The sequence below is a fragment of the Medicago sativa genome, chromosome 6, assembly GCF_051527215.1.
Source record: "Medicago sativa cultivar Bolivia chromosome 6, Bolivia_mono, whole genome shotgun sequence".
Taxonomy (NCBI): Eukaryota; Viridiplantae; Streptophyta; class Magnoliopsida; order Fabales; family Fabaceae; genus Medicago; species Medicago sativa.
This window is the reverse complement of record NC_140754.1, coordinates 27,437,125-27,462,224: the sequence shown is the minus strand read 5'-3', so window position 1 is coordinate 27,462,224 and position 25,100 is coordinate 27,437,125. Positions and strand designations below refer to the sequence as shown.

The 25,100-nt window shown below is 30.8% G+C and overlaps 2 protein-coding genes and 1 pseudogene across 2 annotated transcripts; all 3 read right to left on the bottom strand.

Moving 5' to 3' along the window:
* Nucleotides 1-6,687: 6,687 nt before the first annotated feature.
* On the bottom strand, nucleotides 6,688-7,888 carry LOC146914283 (vacuolar iron transporter homolog 1-like). The gene has a single exon (XM_085717151.1). It carries the CDS (start codon nucleotides 7,798-7,800, stop codon nucleotides 7,168-7,170), a length of 633 nt encoding a protein of 210 aa, XP_085573277.1. The 5' UTR covers nucleotides 7,801-7,888; the 3' UTR covers nucleotides 6,688-7,167.
* An 8,990-nt stretch (nucleotides 7,889-16,878) lies between these two features.
* On the bottom strand, nucleotides 16,879-20,220 carry LOC146914281 (tryptophan aminotransferase-related protein 4-like). Its single transcript, XM_085721037.1, has 4 exons — nucleotides 19,926-20,220; nucleotides 18,886-19,175; nucleotides 17,629-17,915; nucleotides 16,879-17,204 (listed from the first exon to the last, which is right to left on the bottom strand). Exons 1-4 carry the CDS (start codon nucleotides 20,187-20,189, stop codon nucleotides 16,879-16,881), a joined length of 1,167 nt encoding a protein of 388 aa, XP_085577163.1. The 5' UTR covers nucleotides 20,190-20,220.
* Nucleotides 18,189-18,332, bottom strand: LOC146914282 (U1 spliceosomal RNA; annotated as a pseudogene).
* Nucleotides 20,221-25,100: the final 4,880 nt, after the last annotated feature.

The following is a 25,100-nucleotide window of genomic DNA, read 5'->3' as shown; positions in this document are numbered from 1 at the left end:
TGTTGTTGAAAACCGAAAATAAATCGGTTGAAACCTTCTTCTTCTTCTCTAGTGTGAAACGAGAGCTTTGTGATCGTGCTTGAGCTTGTTACAGTTCGTAACGAGCTCGCACTTGAATTGCGAGGATTTTGCTGACTTTTGGTGGTTTTACGGTTCTGTGATGTGAATTTGGAAACGAATTTCTGAGAACTGATCCTAATCCATGTTGAATCCGTGAAATTGATGATGAATTTGTTAATTTGTGTTTGTTTTGGTCAATCTGGAAAACGGTTAGGGTTTCTGGTTCATGTGTTCTTGATGAAGTTCATGTGAACTTGAGGTTTTGATCCGTTTTTCTGGAAAATGGAAATGGGAATGTGTTTGTGATGAGTTGGCTCGTAACGAGTGGTGATTTTTTTCACATGTGATGAGTTGGCTTGTATTTATAGGCCAACTGTGATTTTTTGATCCAATGAGCTTCTGACACCTGTACTGGACTGAAATGGCTCGGCCTTGGACTTGAAATTCTGACTTGGGACCTTTTTTGCAATTTTTGGAAATTGAAGGACTGTTCTGCAATTATCTAAAAGACAAGGACTAAACTGCAAAAACAATACAAGGACTGGACTGCCAAAATAAAGACTAAAGGACTAAAGTGCAATTATCAGAAATTGGAGGACTAAAAAAGAAAAATAACAAAAAGGACTAAAATGAAAATAAATGAAAAATAGGGACTAAAATGAGTTTGAACACAGGAAATGACTAAAATGCCCTTTTTATGAATTTTTGCAAATAACATTGAAATTAGATGCAGAGGGATATCCAATTGATCAGAGACAAATTCAAATGACTTGGAATGCAAGAAAAACATTTTTGGATGACTTGAAATGCAAGAAAACATAGACAAATACACAGTTGAGAAGATTTTTAAAGCAAAATTGGAGGATAAAGCAGGGTAAAATATCAGTGTAAAACAATAGCAAATTGGCAATCTCTCAAGAGTCAAAGACACTCATCAGAGATGGAAAAATATTTTGAGCAAGTATTTTTAGGTCCAAAATTAGGGTATAACAACGGTCAGATAGCATTTGGCTTTCACATTCTTGCATACATGAAATAGACATAGTAAATTTACCGCATCTGGAAAAACAAGTTGCACGACAATCAAGGCAAGATGTCTATCGGAAACAATGGTACCAACATCACCACATGTAATTTGTTCTTTCAACATATTAAGTGCCCATACAAAGTTATCAGCATGCTCAGATTGTAAATAGGCAAATACCACCGAAAATGTCATTCCAATCGAGGTAACACCGACAACCTCAAGCAATGATAATTGATTATAGCAAGTCTTGTATGTTTTATCCATAATCAAAAGTAGATGGAAAATATTCACAAGTGTGATATGGAATCTATATATGCTCATATATGTCCCTCAGCTCATCAGAATCATCCACCTTTATATACTGATACACATACTTACCACGTTCCATCAACGACTTTAGATATTGCATTCCGCTCATGTTTCCCCAAATGGATGAACAATATGTTAGACATGCATTATAAATTTGCCTCATGGTTGTTAAACTCTATGCATTATGATCCCTAAAAGTCATCAATATATTTCTCGGTTTAAATATATTCGTTGTGATGTCACTGAGTAAATTTTTCCTTTCATGAGATAATCAACCAATGAAAGAATGGCCAATCAATAGGTTTGATAAATCATGGTTGTGCATACCATAATCCACATTGAAAGTCCATCCACCACCATCTATATTCCTCTCAATCTAAATGGACACTCACTTTTTGGTGCACGATATTCCTCCACCATATTCCACATACCATATTCCTCTCTTGAAGGTATTCCTCTCAATTATATTTTCCAAGGCATATACTTTCCACTTCTTTAAAAAACTAAGAATTAGCCTTGTCATTGTTCCTTATTTTTATCTGACTATTTCAAGCCTATAAATCACAACAACGCCATTTTCTTTCCAATCTATTCACCATATGCATCAAGCACTTTATCGGCGGTAAATACAAATGTAGAATCTATTAATTTTGCATTTTCAAGTTTTACTTTGTTGCTAATTGCGTCAGCATTCTCTTATTCGATTTTGTTGTTGACTACATAAACATTTTTATTTTGATGTCTATTTGATGGAGAGAAAAAAAAATTGTAAAATGAGTGTAAAGTAGTTTGGAGAAGAAAAAACAATTGATTTAACGTAGTAGTTTGTGCATATGTAAACTGAGTTTATGCGTACATATGTAAACTGAGTTTAAGCGTACATACTTAAACTTCATTTGTGTTAACCTTATTTTAGTGATGGAGTGCCTACGTAAATTTAAATTACGTTAACCCAAGATTACCACTTGAACTTAGTTAATGTAGTTTGTGCGTATGTAAACTGAGTTTACGTGTACATACCTAAACTTAATTTGTGTTAACCTTATTTTAAGTGATGAAGTACATATGTAAACTGGAAAGAAAAAAATGACATCGAACAAAAAAAAACAGAAACTCAGCATCATTGAAAAATTTTAAAAAAAGAAGAAATTCATGTACATATATGCAATAGAGTATGGATGGATGATGTTTTGATTTAATCTTTAATCTTTCGTTGAGATCAGTTGTACATCCATGATTATTTATGGGTGGGGGGGTTTAGAGTGTGACAATGAAGAAAAGGTTTTTAAAAAATTTATTTGGAAAGGGAAATTTTGGTATTAACGTATAATTTTAAGTAAATTTGAGTATAAACAAAATTATATAGGATGCGACTAGAAAAATATAATTCATTTTGGTTCTTTATAATATTTTAGGACAAAGTTATGTCCACAATCCTTTTAATACAACTTTTTTTCTTCTTCATATTGGTCCTTTAATTAAATATGGAGAAAATATACCTAGAAATATCATATTCATCTAAATTCTCTATCGCTTAACTTGTTTCGTTAGATAAATGACCGAAATTTAAATTTACTCACGTGCTTACATCACTTATTAAAGGTCTCATATGACTCCTAGTAAAATTATTAAATGAGTCTCACTAATAACTTTATATCATTATATTACAACAACATTCATTTATTTTACACCTCCGGTCACTATTATAAGCAAAAAGTTTACTTTTTAGGTTCATTAAATAAAAAATGTATGTGGCCTAAAATATAGACGACATACATAACTTATTCAATAAATCTAACAAGTAGATTTTTACTTATAAGCTGAAAACCCCGATGCTTGTTCTGAAATTTCTCCAAATGATGTTGTTGGCAAGATATTTAGAAAAGAGCATTATGTCCATTTTCGAGGAATGGGCATGGGAGTGGTTCCTACTCTTGCTTTTAAGAGTACTACCACACGATTTAGTGGTATGGAGTTTGGTTCTTCTCGTGGTAGTACTTCAAGCGGCAGTTCTTCATTGGTGAACCAAAAACTTGGAACTATGGAGGCTCAAATGACAACACTTCTTGGCTACATTAAAGCGAAGGAAGGTGGTTCACTGCCTGAAGAGTTAGCTGTTGCCTTATTTCCCAATGATACACCACAAGTATAACAACAACTCAATGCCTTTCTGATTTTATGCATGTGTCTTTTTGGAGTAGTAATTGCGCTACATTAAACTTTTGAAGCATTGATATTATTTGTTGAAATTTTATAAAATGGATCTGAATGCTAACATATTGGGCTAATGAAATCAATACTGCTACTTTTTTTATTTATCAATTAGCTGCATTTCTCTAAGTTCTTCATCATCAATCTTTCTATTCGTCAATTATGAAAATTGATTTTGGATAATACGGTCTTTCCAGCTTTTACTTTGATAATAACTTTTACTTTGCTTAGATTGTTGAATTGGCAATATTTTCTTGCTTAATTTGAGTTAACAATTGTAATATTTTTTGCATGCACCAAACGTAGGAAGTGAATCTTCAACACCTAATGACATAACTAGATCATCAGATGCAAGCAATGCACATGAAGCATGAGAGTCCTAATTTTAGTGACATCAGTTGTGTAGTCATTTTTATGTTTTGAAACTTGTTATTTTGAGATTAGCTAAAGATGGTGGCAATGGTTTGTGTAACTATATGTTTGGAGACTTGTTGATTTTGAGAATGGATATTTGTTTCAAACTCCACTTGAGTTGAATTATAAATATATCAATGACAATGTTCAAAATTTATTTGTCCTTTAAAATTATATATTCCTATGAAGTAATAATATTATAGAAAAATTTCATCTTTCTACCAATATAAAAATAATATTATAAATAAAATAATTTCAAATTTTTGAGCATTGTGGCGTTTTCTATGTCAATTGTGGCAGCTCAATAATTAAATATCAGAACCAAATTCTGGCGGTTTGACCTGCCGCTACATGCGTAGGTCTCAAGAGTAACTTGTGGCGGATAATACCGCTGTTATTTTTGTATGTTACAGCGGTCAAAATTGCCAAAAACACCTATTGGCTTTGTCATAATAAAGTAAATAATGATGTTTGAAACTATCGTTTTAAACATTTAAAAAACCGCCACTTTAAACTAGGTGTAAAACGGCGGGTACCATGGTGGCTACCTAAAAAATGGCAATTTAAACTTTGTGGCAGACAAAATTTTGGCAGTTTTTGAAAGGCCAGAATTGTGCATATCGGCGGTTAAAACGCCGCGGTACATACAAATTTCAGCGGCCGGAAAAAACTCTTTTTTTTGTAGTTTTATAATAGTAACCAAATGGTAGAGAGAGAGAGAGAGAGAGAGAGAGAGAGAGAGAGAGAGAGAGAGAGAGAGAGAGAGAGAGAGAGAGGGGGGGGGGGGGAGGGAGGGATTCCATTATGAATAACCAAAGGCATAATAAATTAAGCTCTTACCAATGTACGGTCTAACATGGCTTGATACTCATAGTTTTGTTAATGTTTCCAAAGGCTAAGATTCCATTATGTTAAAAAAGAATGCGGCACATCAGATTCTAAATTTTGTCGTCATTTCTCCTCGTCCTACACTCCTTGAATGATACAACCGAACCGAATAACATAGGACCATACCATGGTTATTATATAAAAATATTTTATACCCAAACAACAGCAAAATCTAAAGTACTAGAATAGTATGTTCAGCCCCAACGCGGTTAGTCTAACGGAAGTACTAGACTCTCACTATGTGAGGAGCTGATGTTGAAATCCTGATTGAGACTGATGTCCATATTTAATGTACAACAATTAAATACGGTAATTTGAAAGGAAAGAAACAACCGTATCTTCATAAATACGGTAATCGACTCTAACAGTATTCTTGAAAATGTGAAGTTGAATTCCTTTGTATGAGTGTCATGTAATTTTGTTATTCCTTTTTTGGTGGCGGCAACATATTGTTAGGTGCTTGACTTTGTAACAGATATTGTGTGATTCATCACTTTTAACACATCTTATGCGAGGTGAATCACTTTTCCTTTGGGCAATATATTCCATTTTGATTTGTTTAAAAAAAAATTACAACAATATTTCAAATAAAAATATTTCTGGTGAAGAAAACTCTGAAAAAATAAATAAAAAGTTCGGCCAATGCTGGTCGATGTAAGTTAAAGCATAATTAAGACTGATAAATGTTCTTAGTAGTATAAGTAATTAAATCAAGACATATAAATCAGTTTGAGAAGTCAGGTAACACCCAACTAAATAGTCAAAATACTACTGCAATTTATATAATAAGTCAATCTTTAAGGGTTAAATATATTTTTTATTCTTACAAAATCACGAGTTTTTAAGTTTAGCCCTTCAAATATTGTAGTTTGTAAGAATAGTTCTTATTTTATAAAGTTTTTATAAAAAAAATTTGATACTTTTAGTCGTCCATAGTCCCTATAAAATAAAAATAGGGACTAAAAGTGAATAAAACAAATTTAGGGACTAAACTTTAAAGTTTATAATTTTATAGGGAGTAAAAAAGATTTAACCCTTTCTTTTAAAGCAATATTTTGATACTCGGACTAAATTAATTGATAATTTTCAATTTAAGATAAGAGAGTAAAGTGATATTTTCAAATTTAAAAGACTAAATTGAATGGACACTTACAATTTCATTGACTAAAATGCATATTTACTTAAGAAGAAAAACTAAGTGGCACGTTTTAAACTGCAAAGCTATCTTTTATATAAGGGAGAACAAGTTTTTTACCTAATCTAAGTCACAAGTCAACAACAAATCACCCTTCAAAAAAAGTAAACTACAAATCAAAATCATTCAAGTATTCGTGAGCATAGTTCAATTGACATGAATAATGCATAGTTATATGCAGCGGTCAGGGTGATAGATAGAAAGAAAAATGATAGAAAGAAATATCATGAAACATGCAAGAAGTTAAACATTATTTGAGCCTAAACTTGTTTTCTGTTAATGCCTCTCTTCAAGCTTTAAAAGCAAGTATTGCATGTTAGGATACATTAATGAAAATTCCTGGGATCTTTTTGTGTGATTAGCTTGTGACATTTCACATACAAAATGCTATACTTGTGAAATTTCAAGTTGACATGCTTTTTGTTAAAAAAGGAGAAGAACTTTACTCCCATAAGTTTGGCCTAGACTTTTGCTTTCAATATAACCTTATGTAAATAAATCTCAAGTGGTGACTTTGTATTAGTGTTATTTTTGGCACATCTTATGCTACTGCAATGATATCTATTTTCTTTCTCAATCTTGGTTACAAAAATGAAAAACATATGTAGAAGACTATATATTAATTTCCTCAAACTTATCAAATGAAAAACTTCAAACTTTATCTATTAACATAGATGAACAATAGCATCCATGTATACAAATTACAAAGAGACTATAAAACACCTTATATCCTATTTCAATACTAATTACCAAAACTAATTTCGATATCTAGTACAACATAAATAACATGTTACATATACTTGCAAAAACACACTTTACAAAAAAAAAAAAAAAAAAAAAAAACCAGACCTTCTTTATCCACCCGATATATATATTTCGGATGGATAGATACAAGAAAGAAAGAAAAAAAAACACCATCTTGTCTTCTTGAAAGGTAAATCTTTGGGAAATGTTGTTTCGGACAGAGTGTCGTTTTTAAGAGATCTTTACGTAAATTCTATGTACTTACGAACGGGTGCGATTTTTAAGAAATTATCGGGTAAAAGTAGTTAGTTATATAAAACTAAAGTCCACTTGTCCCAATCAACTTAGTAAGCCCAAAAGTAATGGACATAGCCATCCAACCACCAAACAAAACCCTCAAAACAGACCTAAAAATTGGAGCCTTACCCAACACAGCTCCTAACCAACCAAAAACAAGCAAAGCAAAACTAACTGCAGCTACAACAACACCAACCCTCACCTTATAATCTCTTATGAAAGAAGCTGCAAGTAATGGCACCATTGCACCAATAGAAAAAGCTAAAGCTGAAGCTGCTGCAGCTTGTAAAGGATTAGGCAAACTTTCTTTCTCTTCATCATCATTGATTTCTCTTCCTCTTTCTTTCTCTCTTTTCATTTGAGCAACTTCAATGTCTAACTGTGAGTATACGGAGACAAATTCACCTATTGCCATGCTGCATGCACCGGCAACCAACCCGGCAAAACCGGTTAAGATCATTGCTTTGATGTCTTGCTTGACTGCACCGACACCCATCATTAGCGAAGCTGTGGAGACTAATCCGTCGTTAGCTCCTAAAACAGCTGCTCTTAGCCATTGTGATCTTTTTGAGTAGTCAAAATCTTTTGTTTCAACTTCTAGGGTTGTTGAATTTTGCTCAAGATCATATTTGGCTTGTTGGTTTAGTGATGCCATGAGAATTTATGGATTAGAAAAATATGATTAGAAAAATGAGAATGATAAGTATGGTTAAGATGAAGAAGAGGGTGTGTGGAGATAGTGTGGAAGACACACGTTACCAAAGGGTATTTATGGATGAAAATCTTCCAATGTTGGATGCAAAAGTGGGGCTACTCCACTAAATAAAAACAAACAAAAAGATATTATATTAAACCAACAGTTATAAAGAAATTTGATTGGATTATAAAGTATATAGTAGAAAATTTGCCTCACTTGTTAAGGATTGTTTTAAAAAGAGAGGGATGATTAAAGTGAAGTCCACTCAAATTTAACAAAGTTTTATTTTTAACAAAGTATACTTTTGAAAGATCTTTCAATGTCCAAGAATTGTCCGGTAAGAACTTTACATTGTAACTTTAATTTTAAAGGATGGAACTAATTTTTCTTAGAGAATAGTTGTAAAATGATTATTAATGTTATTGTAAAATAATCTTAAAAAGAATAAGTATTTAGAAATTTATTGAGTCTTTCTCCTAGTTAATTTAGAATACTAAGTCGGTGGAGACGCTAATATCAAAATTTTAAATTGAGAAATGATATTTGTACAACTAATTTTTAAACAATTTCGGAAGTCATCTTTTTCCTTTTTTTGAGACAAAAAAAAATAGAGAAAAAGTTAAATAGAGAAAGTAAGAACACAATATGAGTATTAGAAATTGTTTTAAAATGATTTTACAAATATCATTTCTCTTTTGAACAGCATCTGCAGTCAATTGTAGTTAATTCTATCTCAATTGTATTTAACAAGAATAATGATATTTGTACAACTATTTGTTGAAAACTTTTGTGACAATTTTTTTTTCTCTTCTTATTAATCAAAAACAATAAAGAGAGGGAAGAAGATAATGTGAGTATGAGAGAAAAAACTGTTCAAAAAATGTCACAAAATGGTTGCATAAATATCATTCTCATTTAATTGATGCAAATTATGCACTTTAGTGTACTCTAATCACGATTTGGGGCATGAAAATTATAACAAGAAAAAACTAACAAACCCAGATGGTATTATAAAGCAAAGTTTAGAAGTGGAGAAAATCATGGAATTCAGAGGAAGTGATGTCAATTTTCAGACTTAAAAGTATCTTAAAGTTAAGAAAGAAAAATGAAACACTGTTTCCATAACATGTTTAGACCAGTAACACCCACTTAATTAAAATCAAAGATCATGAAAACAGTATATTCAGCAGACAACTCTAAACAAGTTGCAAAAAAAATTTTTATTAAATTCAATATCAATGCTTTTATTCAAAAAGAAAAAATTACCTTTCTTTATAAAGCTCCAATTCACATAAGCAGATATCCTGTTGATTAGATAAAAAGCTTCACCAACCAATAGTATATATGATTGAATCCAAGATGCAATTATTAAATTAATTAATGTATAATAAGGATAATGATTTATTTGGTAGTAGAAGAAGAACAAGAAATATAAAGGTTGAAGGTTAACCAAAAAGAGTGGAAATGCATAGTTAAGAATTTCATGCTTTATGTAGTTTATTCTAAGAAGTAATCTATTGAAATATGATATTAAGGCGGTTACGAAACAAGTGATTGGACTCAATGGTTGATGAACTTGATGTAAACACGAATTATTTGAAAGAATTTAAGTTTGAATTTAAGTTCATTGGTCACGTTTTGTAAAAAAAAGTTCATTTATCAGACTTTACTTATCTTTCGACTGAACTTTGGATCAGTGAGTTTCTTTTCTCTTGAAAATTCTTGATAGCTAGGACAAAAATAACTAATAAGGCGGTTATACACATGTCTAAGACTCAAGAAATGTGTCATGAGAATGGCATGACTCACAATAGGACAAAGTGTATAGATAACTTATATGCAAATGTTTTCTTTACATGCAAAATTGGAGGGCAAAAGTGTATTATTATATTGAGGTATCTTTTCTTTCAGTTAGAACATATGAAATAGTACAAAGAATTTCGTGTGGCATTTGAAGCATTGCAAACTTCATGTGATTCTGACTTAACTGTTTAATTAATGGGTGTGTTTTGATAGTATAATGTTTATTGCTATAAGCAAACAGTTTGAAATTTTGATCTGTGAAAATAATTTTAATTCTAAATAAGTTCTATTGTTTACCTCTAACAAGTTTTTGGTCTCTATAAATAAACTGAATTACTAGAAGGAAAGCATAACAACCGTACAATCTTGATATTTTGATCATTTCTTTTTGGATTTAGAGACAACTTTAATAAAATTTTGATTATAAAAGAATCAACTTTGACATCATCATTGATCAAAAGATTTTTCAAAAGATGTATATCATGGTCAACATTTGAAATTACAAATATGATCAGCAGGGGTTTGATAAACTTGATTATTGTCTTCCTCCATCACTGTATAATTTGAAAGATCAACAATATGCTTATAAAAAAAAAAAAAAATTGATGCTCCTCTCTAGCTTGTCATCTTACTTTAATTTGTCAATTTTATTATAGGGCAATACTCATTTTAGTCCATAAATATATAATGACTATTCACAATAGTCGTTCAATGTATCGAAATTTTATAATAGTCTTTGATTTTTCACTATGTTACATAAAATAGTCTCTTGCGTTAGAACGTTCCGTTAATATTGTTATATCATCCCCACAATATACTTACTGTCATATCAATCCACATAAGTACTTACGATCATATCAGTCTCTATATGAAAAGAGTTAATATCAACATTGAGGGACCATTTTAACTAATAAAATGCATAATCAAAGACTATTTTCAAAATTAGATACATTGAAAAAATATTGTGGTTACAAGTTACACATATACAAACCAAAATAACTATTTTTTTTAGAGACTATTACCCCATTTTATTATCTCTACTTTAAAAAGCCATATTTGGCATGCCTTGTAGTTATCTGATTAATATATTAAATCAAACTTGTCACCAATTCAATAATGAAATTATATTTTTTTTCCACTAAATTTTGTGAAGAGTCTAATTTTCCCCTTAGGAGTGTACAAATGCGATTCCATTTTAATTTTTATTTTCTGTTTTGAGTATAAAATAACTGTACTTCTTATTGTTTTTTTCTAACAAGAACTATATTTGTTCTTACTTGCGTAGAATTTTAGTGATGACGACACAAATGCAATTCCACACGTAAAATTTTATATCCAATCTAATAATAATACGAACTATGTCATATATGAATATTATAGCACTAGCCACATTATTGACACAATCAAGCAGCCACGCCAATTGAGTGGTGCAATTTCGTATTCCACTTTCAAGAGAATAATAAAGTAATGTACTAGTGAGTAGTGTCACGTGAAAGATCAAAACACATAGAAAACTTCTATTTTTAGAAAGAAAAAAATAAATCGATCAATAACAATATCACCAAGTTGGATCTAAAAGGCTAGACTCTCATAACATTAAGGTTCAAATATTTTGAAAAAAGAGATATTAAGTTGGATCTACATTTAGTGTTCGACAAATATTAAGAAGTAACGTCGAAGACAAAAATAAGAATTTAGATAATAAATGATCTCTAGTTAGATCTTAGTTTTCGGTTAATGTTTGTCCGTGTGGCCTATTGTATGTGAGGATTTAAGAAGCGGTAATAGTAAAGATAAGTGGTTGCATAAAATAATATAGTTAATGAAGACATTTTTAACAATTAGTTAAAGATTCTTTTTTTTTTTGAACAAGTCAAAATGAGATATATTACTAAAACGAAAGATGATTAGTTAAAGATGATCCCCTCTAAAAAAATATTAGTTAACTATGATTGATGGAACAATTTTTTTTTTATTAAGGATTGATGGTACAATCCTTTATTAACAGTAAATATAATTTTACTCAATATAGGTTGTTGTTTTATTGAGATGTAAAAAGATGGTACAATCCTTTTTTATGTCGGACTTTTGAGAAACTATATACTAGTATTACAGATTATATTAATAGTGTGAAGTAGTAAATTATTTATGAATATATTTTGATGTTTTAAAATTTAATTATCTTAAATTTTTTTTAAGGGGAAAAATTTAATTAACTTAATATGAACATTTAATATATATATATATATATATATATATATATATATATATATATATATATCGGACATTTGGAAGATGAAAATCAAACATGTTAATTATAATTTGAGTCCAACTACAGTTTATCTTAGTGGAAGATTAATATAAATGATTTTCTAAATACTGTTTGAGACCTAAGATTTTTCATTACTTGAACTAGAAACCATTTCCTCATCTTAAATTGTATCATAAAAAATTAGAAAATAAAAAATATGCATCTTACTCTTGCAATTTTAACTTGTTTTTTTTTTTTTCTTTTGTTATAAATATTTAAATTGTTATAATTTAGTGGATTGCTGAAAAGGAAAGCACAAAAGTACTTTAATAAGAAAAAAAGTAAGAGTGGGGATATTAGGTTATTTATTAATGGAAAGAGTGTGTATCCCACACGAACACCACCAACTCACAATATCTACTCCAATCAGAAATATGAACTTTGGTATTTCCATTGTTTTTGCAATCCAACATACTTCCATTATTCTGGTCAAGGGGGATAATTCAATAAGGTCCACAAACTATTGTCCCATTAAAGCTTAATAATAATAATAAAGTAATACACTGTAGTGGCTTTGTTTTAAAAAACAAAAAATTGTAAAGGTGGTTCTAATGTTATAATGACATCCATTAACAATATAGCATAAGGTATTGAAAGATTGTGATATATTTATATGCATTGACAAAAGTGATTATTTACAAACATAGTTGGAGCTAACGGAAGAGATTAGACTTTCACAGTATGATGAATAAAGGTTAAATCATGACCATTAAAGGTGATAACATTTTTAAAAAGGTGATAACATTTAGTTTCCGATGGTGCTTTGAATACATTATCCCTATTGAAGGAAATATATAGGAAATAACAAATTATGATAGTTAGTTAAAGGAATCTATAAGACATCAAACAAATTATGATAGTTATGTAACACAATTTCATCAAAAGATTTGATATGTCCGGCGAAGAACTGATGGAGGAAACTGTGACGGATAATGCTCCAGTGCGGTGGCAATGAAGTCTTCGCGGTGGAATGGAGGGTGCCTGCAGACACGTTAGCACTCCAGGGCTCAAGTCACCGTAGGAAATGAGGTTGAAAGTTTAAAAGTGTGTGGGAAATGAATCGTATCTTGAGGGTGACGCATAATCACCCTTATATAGGAGAAGGAGACGCTAACAACTTTCGTGAAATATGGCGCCTCATCAGGGAGCCGTTGGAGGCCATGTGTACGGTGTAGGAAGCGTGGGGACGTGCTTTAGTGAGGTGGTGTGTACCATAACTAGTGTGTCCACCCAAGGTGTCGTGTCTTGATCCGGAGAGTTTTTGTTCACGTGTCAGCGTTGGATTGACGTTCTAACCAGTTCAGAACAAGATTCAAAACAAGTAGTATTTTGTGCGGTTTCACTCAATACACTCAAGTCATTAAAGCCACCATCATCGAAAGACACCAAGTGAAATCCTACTTTTTGTCATAAAGAGATTGACTATCAATCGAAAGCGCTATGAATATTATAAAGTATACGCAACTGTATTTTTTTTTTTTAAAATTCAACAAACAAACCTTTGCATAACTTCGATTTAGAATATTGTAAAACTTTAATGGTTTTAACAAATCCAAGCTGACATACTTACTGTTGTGGGAAGGTCAGTAAAATCCTTCTCATCAGTCTTTTATCAATCATCAACTTCAACCATAGTAGTACTTACTATCAAATTGATAATCATATCATTTTGATTTTGATATTTTATGGAGTGTTAATGATGACTACATCAAATCCTCTTTGAAGTAAATATAATGGTCACAAGAAAGGGGAGTTTGAGTTCTGACCCTTTTAAAATTAATTTTACACTTTAAAACTTACTTCTCAAGTTGAAAATTGGAAGAACAATGATATAGTTAACTTCAGAACGTTATGAAGGGTAAGTATAAAACAAAATATGAAAGCTAAATAACTTTGTTTGTAAATTGTAAGTAAAGAGCGTAGGAAAAGAGAAACAAAAGACATATAAATTATCTTGGTTCATCTAATGTCCAGTCCCTACCTTAGGTGGAATTTTCCACTATAATGCTTGAGACAACCTTCTCAACTCCCACACCTTACAATTATGTTTCCTTGGAACGATTACAACCTGTATTCTCTAAGCCTCAACAAACTTACAAATTTTCTTGTTAAGTCACACAGGTGTTTACCGGTGTTTTTGATAAACAATAAGACGAGTTTTAAATTGTTACTTGCATGATCAAACTAGAAATCTTATGACATGTTGTGCAATGATTTTCTAAAAAAATATACGAATGTTTATCATATTCATGAATTTGCTTGTGAACAAGATGAAGAAAACAATTTATAATGAAGATAGTTGTCTTTTTGACAGAAATAAGTAGTAAATTTTGAAATTAAAGTAATAAAAGATTTCGAATTTAAAAGCAAAGAAACTTAAAGAAAAGTAAATTGCATTGCATTCAATTAAAGGTGTTTCAGCAAATCATGTTACATATATTATATTACTATTTTATCTTTAACGCTGGGTATTTTGAGTGTGTAGAACTTTTGTTAATGATTTGTGACCCATTTTTAATATGAAAAAAATACTATATATATATATATATATATATATATATAGACACACACACACATAAGGAAAATAACTAACAGACTAACGGCTAGAAACTAAATTCTTTCAACAGCTTTGGCATGCTTTCCACGTGACTGGACACTTCATCTTGCCTTTTCAAAGAATTTGAACCTTCTACTGTCGAAAACACACCCTTGTCGAAACCTATCTTTGTGGAACTCTTAAAAATTGTTGTCTTAGACTTAGAGAATTCTGCAGTCTTAGCTTCCACTTTACCTGTCGAAACAAAGACTTTGAAAATATAGACTAACAACAGGACCTTACACTTTTCTTTCACTCAATTAACACTTTACAAACTTAAAGCTAGCTGAAAATTTCTACACAATATATTTGAGAGTTTATAATGATGAGGACAAGAAGATTATCTTTGTGAAGATAAAAGAGAACTATTACACACTCTAAGATTTTATGAATCTTAAGAGATGATTCATGTAATCAATTACTTGAAGAGATTTTAATAAGTTGTTTAAGTATGCTTGTTGGTTGTGTTTCTTCAAGATGAGAGTTCTTACCCTTTTAAAGAATTTTGGACCTCAAGTAGTTAGTAGGAGCCTTCCAATAGCCTTTTGCCATGTGTCATAGTGCTTAAAAACTTTTTAATTAAGTTTAGGAAGAACATTCTAAACTTCAAATTGTTCCTGGGTTTTTCAGTATGAACTTCAGAATGTTTTTCTAGGTTCTTCTTGTGATGTGAGTTCTTCGTATGAATTTCAGAAAGTTCCAAGGTTTAAGCTTTGCTGGATGTCATGGAACTTGTGCAGGCGAGAGGAAAATGGAGTTGTCACTTCATGCCCATGCTTTAGGGGATTTTTCTGACAATGGCCAGTATCGTTATCACTCATTTGTCAAGTTCTCATTGGTACTGATTGCCTTTTCCTTTTTACTTTTGCTTTATGTACTTTCTTGTACTTTACCTTTTGGATGTGGTTGTACGAATCTTTTGACGTTCATCAGAATGTTTCTATGTTCCACTAAGGATGATTTGTAAGACTTTCATTTGATGTAATCAAATTCTAACAGTAAAACTTGAATAATGTGCAGGAAATATAACATCTAGGATGATATTCTTAGAGGGATATTCTAATATTTGTAATTCATTTGTTCTTAAAGTCTTAATGAACAATGAATGTGTTTTTGACCTTTATTCACATGAATGTCTTTGTTGCTTGTTTGATCCAAGGTCATAGTTATTTTCTGTACTTTTTGTTTATGTCATGTGTACCTTGAATATTCTTACAATGATCATTAATTCATGGGTTTGTTCTCGATAAACCTTCTGAACTACCTTCTGACCAACATTCTGAACTCCGATTGGGTTCATAGTCTTTAATGCTCTTTGATCACTTAATTATTGGTTTGATTTATACTTTGTTCATGTCTTAGTTAATCACTCAAGAACACATTAAATACCAAAAAAACTTATCAAGGAAGGCTTACCGCAAGACTTTGAGTTAACAATTTCTCTAATTAGTGGTAAGTTTGGTTCAATTTCAATTGAGGAAGTTACAACCTTACTCTTGGGACATGAGGCTCGCCTTATGTCATTGGCGTATAATACTTGGAAATAATTTCGACCAATTCCAAGAGGTATGCCTCAACCCTTTACACCCTTTATGCACCAATACCATCTTTCAATAGAATGCCATAATCAAGACTTCAAGTTCAAATTGCCAATTCTGACTCTGCTAGATTAGTTAATTGGTACCCTGACTCTGGTGTTGATAACCGATGTGTTGGCCACGGTTTCTAAAGTGAATTGCAAAGTTCCATAGCATTCAGAATAAGTCTCGATTTTTTTTTTCTGACCGAAACGCACAAAAATATAATTGATGTTCTGTCAGGAACCACACTTAAATGCAGCTGAGCCAGCTGTAGTTAACTGGAGCCGGAGCCAGTAGTAGTTAACTGCAGGTGAAAAGACTGAACGGTAGTTAACTACCGCTGGGGACAAAAATGTATTTTCCATGTGTTTTTAGGAACAAATACATGTGAGAAAAGCAATTTTCGGAACATAAAGGGAGAAAGTTGAGAGGAAAATGAAGTCGGTCTTATGCATTATATAATTGACCATGAAAAATATATATGAGAAATAAAAAACGTATTTGTAAAATGGAGACCAAACAAGTAATTTACAAATTTTTTGGTGTTGAAGAAAGGTTGGTGCACGTTCCACGAGTTTATCTATGAAATATGTGGGAATCCTTTGATTTCTAGGCGAAAATGGTTTTATTAATCTGAAGTTCAGTCGAAAGGTAATTAAAGTTTACCCAATAATTGTTTTCATCGGTAATCGAACTCGAGTTCTCCCAAACAAATTATTCTAAGAAGGTTCATTTACCACTTAAGCTCAATCAGTTGGTCTACTGATTTCATTTACCATATGTAGTGAACTGTGACATCTAATATTCACCATCATCTTTGTCTCATTGCTTTGACTTAATTCAGTTGAAGTTGTAGTTAAAAATTTACCATCAATTTCTTCATCAACTAGTTTTTTGATTTGCCTTAACAATAAATCAAAGTCATCTTCACTCTTTACCAAGCTAAGACGCACATAACGATTAAGATCATTACCAAATAAGTAACCAGCTCGACCAGTAATATTAAACGTTTTGAGAATCTCATAACAATGACTGTCTCCTAAAGCTTTTTCACACTTCAACCAAGCAAAAGCTACAAAAACATCAATCAATATATATTAAAAAAATAATGTTAGTGATAAAGTATCAACATAGAATTGAAAGGTTCTAGCTCTAAGGATATAACAAGTCAGTATAGTTTGGTTCATATTAGATCTTACACATTAAAACACATACATAATGTTTAAAAAATGCATAAATGCAACATATTTTTGGAATTAATTTTTACCATAATGTAAATAAACCATATATAGACCAAAATTCTTTGATTATTTCACGAATATACTATCGTGCAGATAGACACTAACGTGTTTATCCTCGTGAGCTTAGCTCAGTTGGTAGGGACAATGCATAATATATGTAAGGTCTGTGGTTCAAATCTCGGCCACCACAAAAAAAAAAGACACTAACGCGTTTGATTATACGCTACAACATTTTATAGCAAGACATAAAATTACCTGGTGAAGGTTTTCGGAGCTGCTGAGAAAATGAGCAATGTTGAGGTTTTAGATCTTGAATTGAAAATATTGTTGATTGAGACAAAATGTTGCTCAATTTGATCCATCGGTTCTTCATAGTGTTGTGTCCAAATTCATATATTGCATTTCTATTTTCATTTTCACTAAGGACTACTTTCAGAAGCTTTAGAACTCTTAGTTGAGTTTCTCTGGAAACACCATAGGTACTCAAGTCTATGTATGTCAACATTCTTTTGTAAACAGCTTCATCCTTTATTATTGCCCACCTAAACACAAATAGATAGGTACATTATGATTCTTACCCTTACGATATAGGACTTGGATTTCCTGTCGTTACAGCAGGACGTTATAACAGATCAGAACCGTACAATTTAAATCAATGGTCAAGATAATAAAGCTGGTGTGTTGTCTGGACCGTCCGATTTCATATCAATAGATGTGATTGATTACGGTGTGAAACTGAGATAAAAAGTTGACTTTGTGATTCAGGAGAGAAAGTTGAAGGTTCAAATTTGAGGACAGTTTTTTTTTATAAGCAAAATAGAGTACAACGGATACTCTATCCTTTTTTTTTCCACCACTTGGGTAGACCTTAAAAAGGCACCCCTCCTAAGTGCAATGGAGGTCACCTTTCTAGGCCATGGGTCTTCTTGATCACCCATTGACCCCATCCAGGTAAGTAACGGATACACTATCCTATCAGTGTTGATAACAAAGTTAGTGTCTTATGATCAATTTATCCTGATTAATTTTGCCATTAAAAACTAATTTTAAATTTAAACGAAACAATAGTTCTTTAAAAAATAAAATAAAAATATTATTTTATAGAATGGTAGAATTGAAGTTAAATAATAAAATTGAAAATTATCAATGATCTTCTACTTGACTAAAAAAGAGTACCTATAAACTATTTTATGGAAAGTTTTGGAAAAAAAGAAGAAAAAAAACTACTTTATGATATTTTTCTTATACCTATTCTAACTTTATAATTGAAAGATAAGCTTTTTTTTAATCAAGATGTTTATTAAAATACTGTTTAACCCAAATGTCCTTAGTCAAAAAATGTTTTTAGTCAAGTTATAATCTGGTGGTTGTACCTCACACATTTTAAATATGGAGAAGTGGGGTGTCAGGGTTCGAACTCCGACCCCTGCATATAATATGCAATGCCTCTACAAACTAAACTTACAAACTAAACTAAGTTCACGTGGACTTTTAGTCAAAGCTTTAACTTACCCAAATCTACTTCCAGCATGACCCGTTAGCTTAGAAAGTGTAAAGATCATTAAATCTTCATCAGCAGGTTGTGTAATTGGTGTATAATGTGGCCAGTAGTAAGCAAGGTCATGAATTGTCTTCACATATTGACCTTGAAGTATAGCCTTCTTCAATTGCCCATCTGGATTGTTTGGGGATGTCACCAATTCAATAAAGCTCGAGTTTGAACCATCATTTCTCCACATTTCTGTGTCTCCATTAAATTTATAGTCCTCGGATTTAAAATATTCAGTTTGCTCTTTATAAACCTAGCAATTCATAAACAGCATTAGCTAGATTAATATAATTCTTCTAGGTTTAGCTCCCAAAACATATATTACTTTGCAATGCTTGAAAATATATAGAATTATTTTGCATTTTCGTTACTTAGTTATAGGTCGCGCCAAGGTTTTAAAAAACGGTCTGTTACCGATAAAAAGGCCGCGACAAAAAGGTAAGGTAGTCGACGTTACTATTTTTCACCGCTTTTACACAGTGAATAAAAATCATGACGAAACGCAGTTACAGCTGCGACGTAACACCGTTACGGCCGCAAAAAAAAATGTCGTTCATGACAATAGACATAGAATCTGGATATTTTTTCGATTGAGATAGATGAAAATCATATTTTTAATACATATTTGATCATAAATTACATAATGTTATCTCATTATCTAGTTTAGAACTCCAAATATATCTCTAGTTTAAGTTATTTATGTTAGTATCATTATTATTTAAGAGTTGTGAAATGTCGTGATTAGTTCACACCGCGACAACCGCAATCCATATCGCAACATCCGTGATAGGCGAAATCACAAAATCCTATACGCGACCTTGACCGCGGGTGTTATTTAAAACTTTCGCACTTGATTTACCCAAGTAATTAAACAGTGGTTAATGAGCTCCAAACGATGAATTGTTCAGGAGAATCCGAGTTTGATTACAAAACAATTCTTGATCAGTTTTTACTTAACTTTCCTTATTTTAATAAATAAATAAATATGGGTATTGAAATTTACTGGGTAATATGGTGTTGAAGCTACAACTTTTGTGGGTGAAGAAGAACCATCAGAAGAAAGGGCATGAACTGCAGCATTGAGAAGATGTGTAGCACCTACTCCAAATATTATGTACTTTCCTTCTGTTTTGGCATTTCCAACAAGGGCATGCACTTTTATAATGTGTTCCTTTAACACTTTTGATAATAAAGACCCATCACTAAATTCATAGCTCATACGATGCCACCCTGCAACTACTACTGCACTGCTTGCTGCATTCTTCATCCAAAATGGTTCCAAAAATGTTGGATCTCCACTGCAATCATATTTTTAATTAAGTGCTAAATGGGGTCGACAGGGATATAGTTCAATTCTTTTGAACTAACGACTATATAATAAAGGGTCATGCTAACAACTTTTCTATAATGTTTAAAAAATCTATAAAAAGAAATTTTGTATTAAAAATATAAATCAAATGCATGTAAAAATTATAACTACGAGTAAGGATCTTCTCTATTTATAAAAATAAATAGAGGATCATAACTTCATAACTATACAATTTTATATGAAAAAGTTACTACTTTTAAATGTTTAAACAATTCCCAAAAAAACAGTTGTTAGCATTTTTCTATAATAACTAGGGTTAAATATATTTCTGGTCCCTACATTTAGATGGACCTCTAAGAATATATTTTTATTCCCTACATTTAGATTGTCCTGTAATAAAAAGCACATTTAGGGTTTCTAATTTTATTTTCAATTCTTTTTTTATTTCAATTTTAATTTGTTATTTAATCGTATGAAAATTTTATGATTTTAATTTAAATGATGTGGAAATTTATGATTTTAATTTAAATGATGTGGAAATGAGGTGTTAAATAATGGATCATCTAACCAATGTTACGTAGGATCCGCGTCATTAATAGGGAACATAAATTTTTGTTGACTTTCTAACTAAGAGGATCAAAAAGTTTGTTTTAAAATAGGGTATCAAAAGAAAAAAAATTTAAAATTGAGAGATCAAAATTGCATTTAATCCGTAAAAAAAAAACATTTCCAGAACAAAATATGAAATTATGAACCTCTAAAAAAAGGGATTAAAGGTGTATATCACCGGATTTGGATTATCTCTATTGTAAATTCTCTTGAGTTTTCTCAAGTGAAATCTCAATCATCAAACATAAGAGAGAAAATGAAAATTAAATTATAAAGAAAAGTGATTGTTATATTTTAATGGTGAATATTGAAGATGAAAAAAACTTGAGAGAATTTTCAAAGGAGATAATCCAAATCCAGATATCACCATATTCTTAATTCTTCAAATTCCGGTTACTAATTTATTTTCTTACCCACTTTTTACAACTTTTATAAGGAAAAAAAACATTTTTTTTTCAAACAAAATAATAAATTTAGAAGTTTCCATTTATTTTTAACGGATTTAAAAATATTTTAAAAATCTAATAAACTAATTCAAATAAGATAATCTTGAAGGTTGGTTAAAAAAGATACTTTTGAAGGGTTTTCTAAAATGGACCCTCCTATTTTTTTTAATAACTCCGTTTTTTATTAAGTTTTAACAAAATAATATTTTTATTCTTGATTTTCTATTATGAAAAAATTTAATTTTTCGGTCAAAATAATAAAGATCCACGTTTGGACCATTATTAAAGAGTTCCATATTAGACACACCAACTTCTTCTTTCATAAGAGGAAATTGCTAAAAGTTTATCTCTAAAAAACTTAAAAGTCTATTTGTTACCGATTATCGGTAACAAACCGACTTTAAAATATTTTGTAAAAGAAAGATTAATAGTACCTATCTGCATCAACCATACAATCACGTAAGAGTTTGGAGCAATTAGATCCTCCATAGCATGTGTTGCATTCACAAATAGGTTTTCCATGAACAACTAAACCATCCAAAAAAGCCCTTCCATGCCCTGAACACGACATAGCTGAAACAGCTTCAGCTTCTTCCACAGCATTTTGTGTCCATTTTTTCTCCAAACTTTCACTCATAAAAATGTTAACAAACAATAGATAATTAAGTACAATTGAACAAACAAAACATAGCTTGTACTTTAGATTATGCATGTTAGCCATGTTTTCCTTTGTGCAATCTCACTTTGAGTCATATATTATATATAAATACCTGCCAAAGTTCAAATTGTGATATTTTATTATTTACATCGTACCCACTTGTGAAAATTTGATTATTAATTAAATACACAATGACTATATATATTGGATTCCTATTGAGTCTTCTAAAATAATGTTACTCTATTTTCTTTTTTAATTTTGTTCACATATATAATTATATAAACATATACAAAGAAAGACTCGCATTGGAAGATTAAGTTTTTCACACTTGTAAATTGTATATAATGTAAAATGTAAACTATGTCAAAGAAATCTTCGATATACGTAAGCTTGCGAATTATGAACAATGTATTTAGTCGACCAATCACCAGTAGATACATACTAAAACAGTTTAATGGGAGGATATACCAGGATTATTCAGTAGAGAAATAATATTTGTACTACTATTTTTTAACAACTGTTTTTCTCATATTTTTATTATGTTCTTATTCTTTCTCTATCATTTTCATTTTTGTGTCAATACCTACATTCCTTTGTATATTTTGATTAACCCATAAGTTGTCCCAAAAATAGATGTTCAAAAAGCATACCTCTATTTGATGGTTGGATGAGAGAATTCGATCTCCAATCCCAACATAATATCAACAATATGTTTATCACCGTTTAAAAATAATTAAAACAATGTAAATTTAATAACAAGGCTCTGGATTCACATAGCATGGCGGACAAGGTTAAAAGGCTCTCTTTCCTTTGGCTAAAGGTCTAATATGCACATCTTTGTTTTTAGCTACCACGATTGGTGGCGGCACCCCTTAGCTTGTATGAGTGTTATGGTGTAATTTGTTATTACTTCAGTTATTTTGCGTTGTTTCTTCTTTTGACACCGGTGACTTGACATTGTAAATTTCTTGGTGATGTTACTCTTTGCACGCCTTGTACGAGTTGCATCACCCGTGGTAATGTTATATTCCATTTTGCCTTGTTCAAAAAAAGAAATAACTTAATTTATACAAATCGGTAAAAAAAAAATGCTTAAATATAATTTTCATCATTTACCTTTTACATAATATTTTTTTTAAGGAAACCTTTTACATAATATTTGTTTTGGTCATTTATCCTTTTTTTTATTCATCAGAGTCATTTATCTTCATAAATGTTCAGCGTTAGTCTTTCTATCTATCCAAAGTCCTTATCTTCCATATATCTTCATTTAGAAGCTGTAACATCATTCATATACAACTCTCACTACAAGAAATCTGTTAATTTATCAGGAGCGAAATGTTGGTGTAAGTCATATAGGCATTCTTTATTAAATTTGCTACAAGATTAATAAAGTCCTTAGGATAGATAGTTTAATTAATGGAACATTGGCTGAGACATAATCTTGATATTACATTAACATAAAGAACATTATTCTTAAAAGTATCTGTAGTCAAACTTTAATATAAATTTGGATAGTAATAAAGCGTAAAGACTATTATGTATATAGACTGATGACCACGTCTCACGAGTCATATATATGAGATATCAAGTCTATACATGAGTGTAAATATTGAGAGTAATATTTATACTGAATTGACCCACCATGAGAATACTACATAGTATGTTATGAAGATGTCATAACATATTCGCATGTGATAATAATGGTGTATATCACTCTTAGACCTTAAACCACTAAAATCCCTAGATGTGTGGACTCAAGTGTTTTATTGTCATTCAAACATATATGTAACATGATAATTATAAAGTTGGCTAATGGACAATTAACGAATCATGCTGAGGGACATGACTATCCTAGATGGGATTTGCCCCTCCAGCACAACAGGAGAAATATATTTAGGCATCTTGATGAAATATGACTGCAAAATAGTATGGTCATGCCGAACTAGGTCAATATGGGATAGTAGACATTATTCGTTACTCAGCATATTTTGGGATTAGGAAATATAAACATTGAGTTATACAAGGGTGACACAATCTATGCCTTGTGTTCAATATAGATATAAAAGAAAAGGGTTAATTATACACATGATTGTTGTCAAGAAAATGGTTTCATTAAATCACTTGACATTTTAGTCACTTGGGTGGCAAAGACATATTGATAGATATTTATCGTTGTTTATAATATTAATATATTATTTAATAGTACTATCAAAGTGACAGAAACCTATATGGTCACACACATAGGACAAATAGATGAGAGAAAATAAATAAATAAATAAAACTGATTTATAAATCAATAAGTATAGACTTATTAGTGATTAAGTTAATGAATAGGATTTATTAAATTACAAAACGCAGTACAACGTAAGTTATGGTGCATTTTAAGTGGAATTCAATACATCATAGGCAATGATGTGCACAAGTGATTCTATAATAGAACTCACTTATGCAAAATTCAGTTACCACTTTACAAAACACCAGCTACAAACTCTAGTTCTCTCTTAATCTATGATCGCTTGGCTAGCACCGGGAACTAGAGGAGATATGTTCGTCTGGACGAGTAGAGGCATTGCTACGTTGCTTTGTTGTCATCGAAATCGTTTTTGCACTTCAAAAGGTAACAATACTTTCACTGATTCATGTCAAATTCGTAATGATCCTAAAACGGAAATCAAAATTTTAAATCATTTTGAAAAACATATTTTATATAGAAAATTGATTTTTATTTTAATAATCATTAAGTTGTAATCATAATTAATTTAAGTTATGTTTTTTAAAAAAATTATAATGATGTTGGAACATCATATGATGTTTTAGGGTATTCTTTTAGTTATTTTCTTTGCATTTGAAGACAAATTAAAAGTTATATAGAAGAATTGTCAATGGTTTGAGGAACATTTTGTATTTTTTTATTTGATTCGTAATAATTCAGTTTTATCCTAAATCATAAAACTCTATAGGTGTTTTGAGTCTTTTTAGTGAGAAATCATATAAATCGGCAAACCAAGACATCAAGTGAAGGATCAAGGATATGAAGAATGTAGATCAATGGTTCTTAGAAGGTCTTCGAAGACAATACAAAGTGAAGAAAATTCATTACAAGTTCCAAGGCATTACTAGACGGAAGAACGCTCGAAAAAGGGATGAAAACTG

Coding starts and splice junctions, on each gene's coding strand:
- LOC146914281 (XM_085721037.1), bottom strand. CDS start 20,189: ATGAAGAATGCAGCAAGCAGTGCAGTAGTAGTTGCAGGGTGGCATCGT. Junction 19,176..19,925: donor CTTCAACACCATATTACCCA/GTAAATTTCAAT, acceptor ATGAATTGCTAG/GTTTATAAAGAGCAAACTGA. Junction 17,205..17,628: donor GCTCCGAAAACCTTCACCAG/GTAATTTTATGT, acceptor ATGTTTTTGTAG/CTTTTGCTTGGTTGAAGTGT.
- LOC146914283 (XM_085717151.1), bottom strand. CDS start 7,800: ATGGCATCACTAAACCAACAAGCCAAATATGATCTTGAGCAAAATTCA.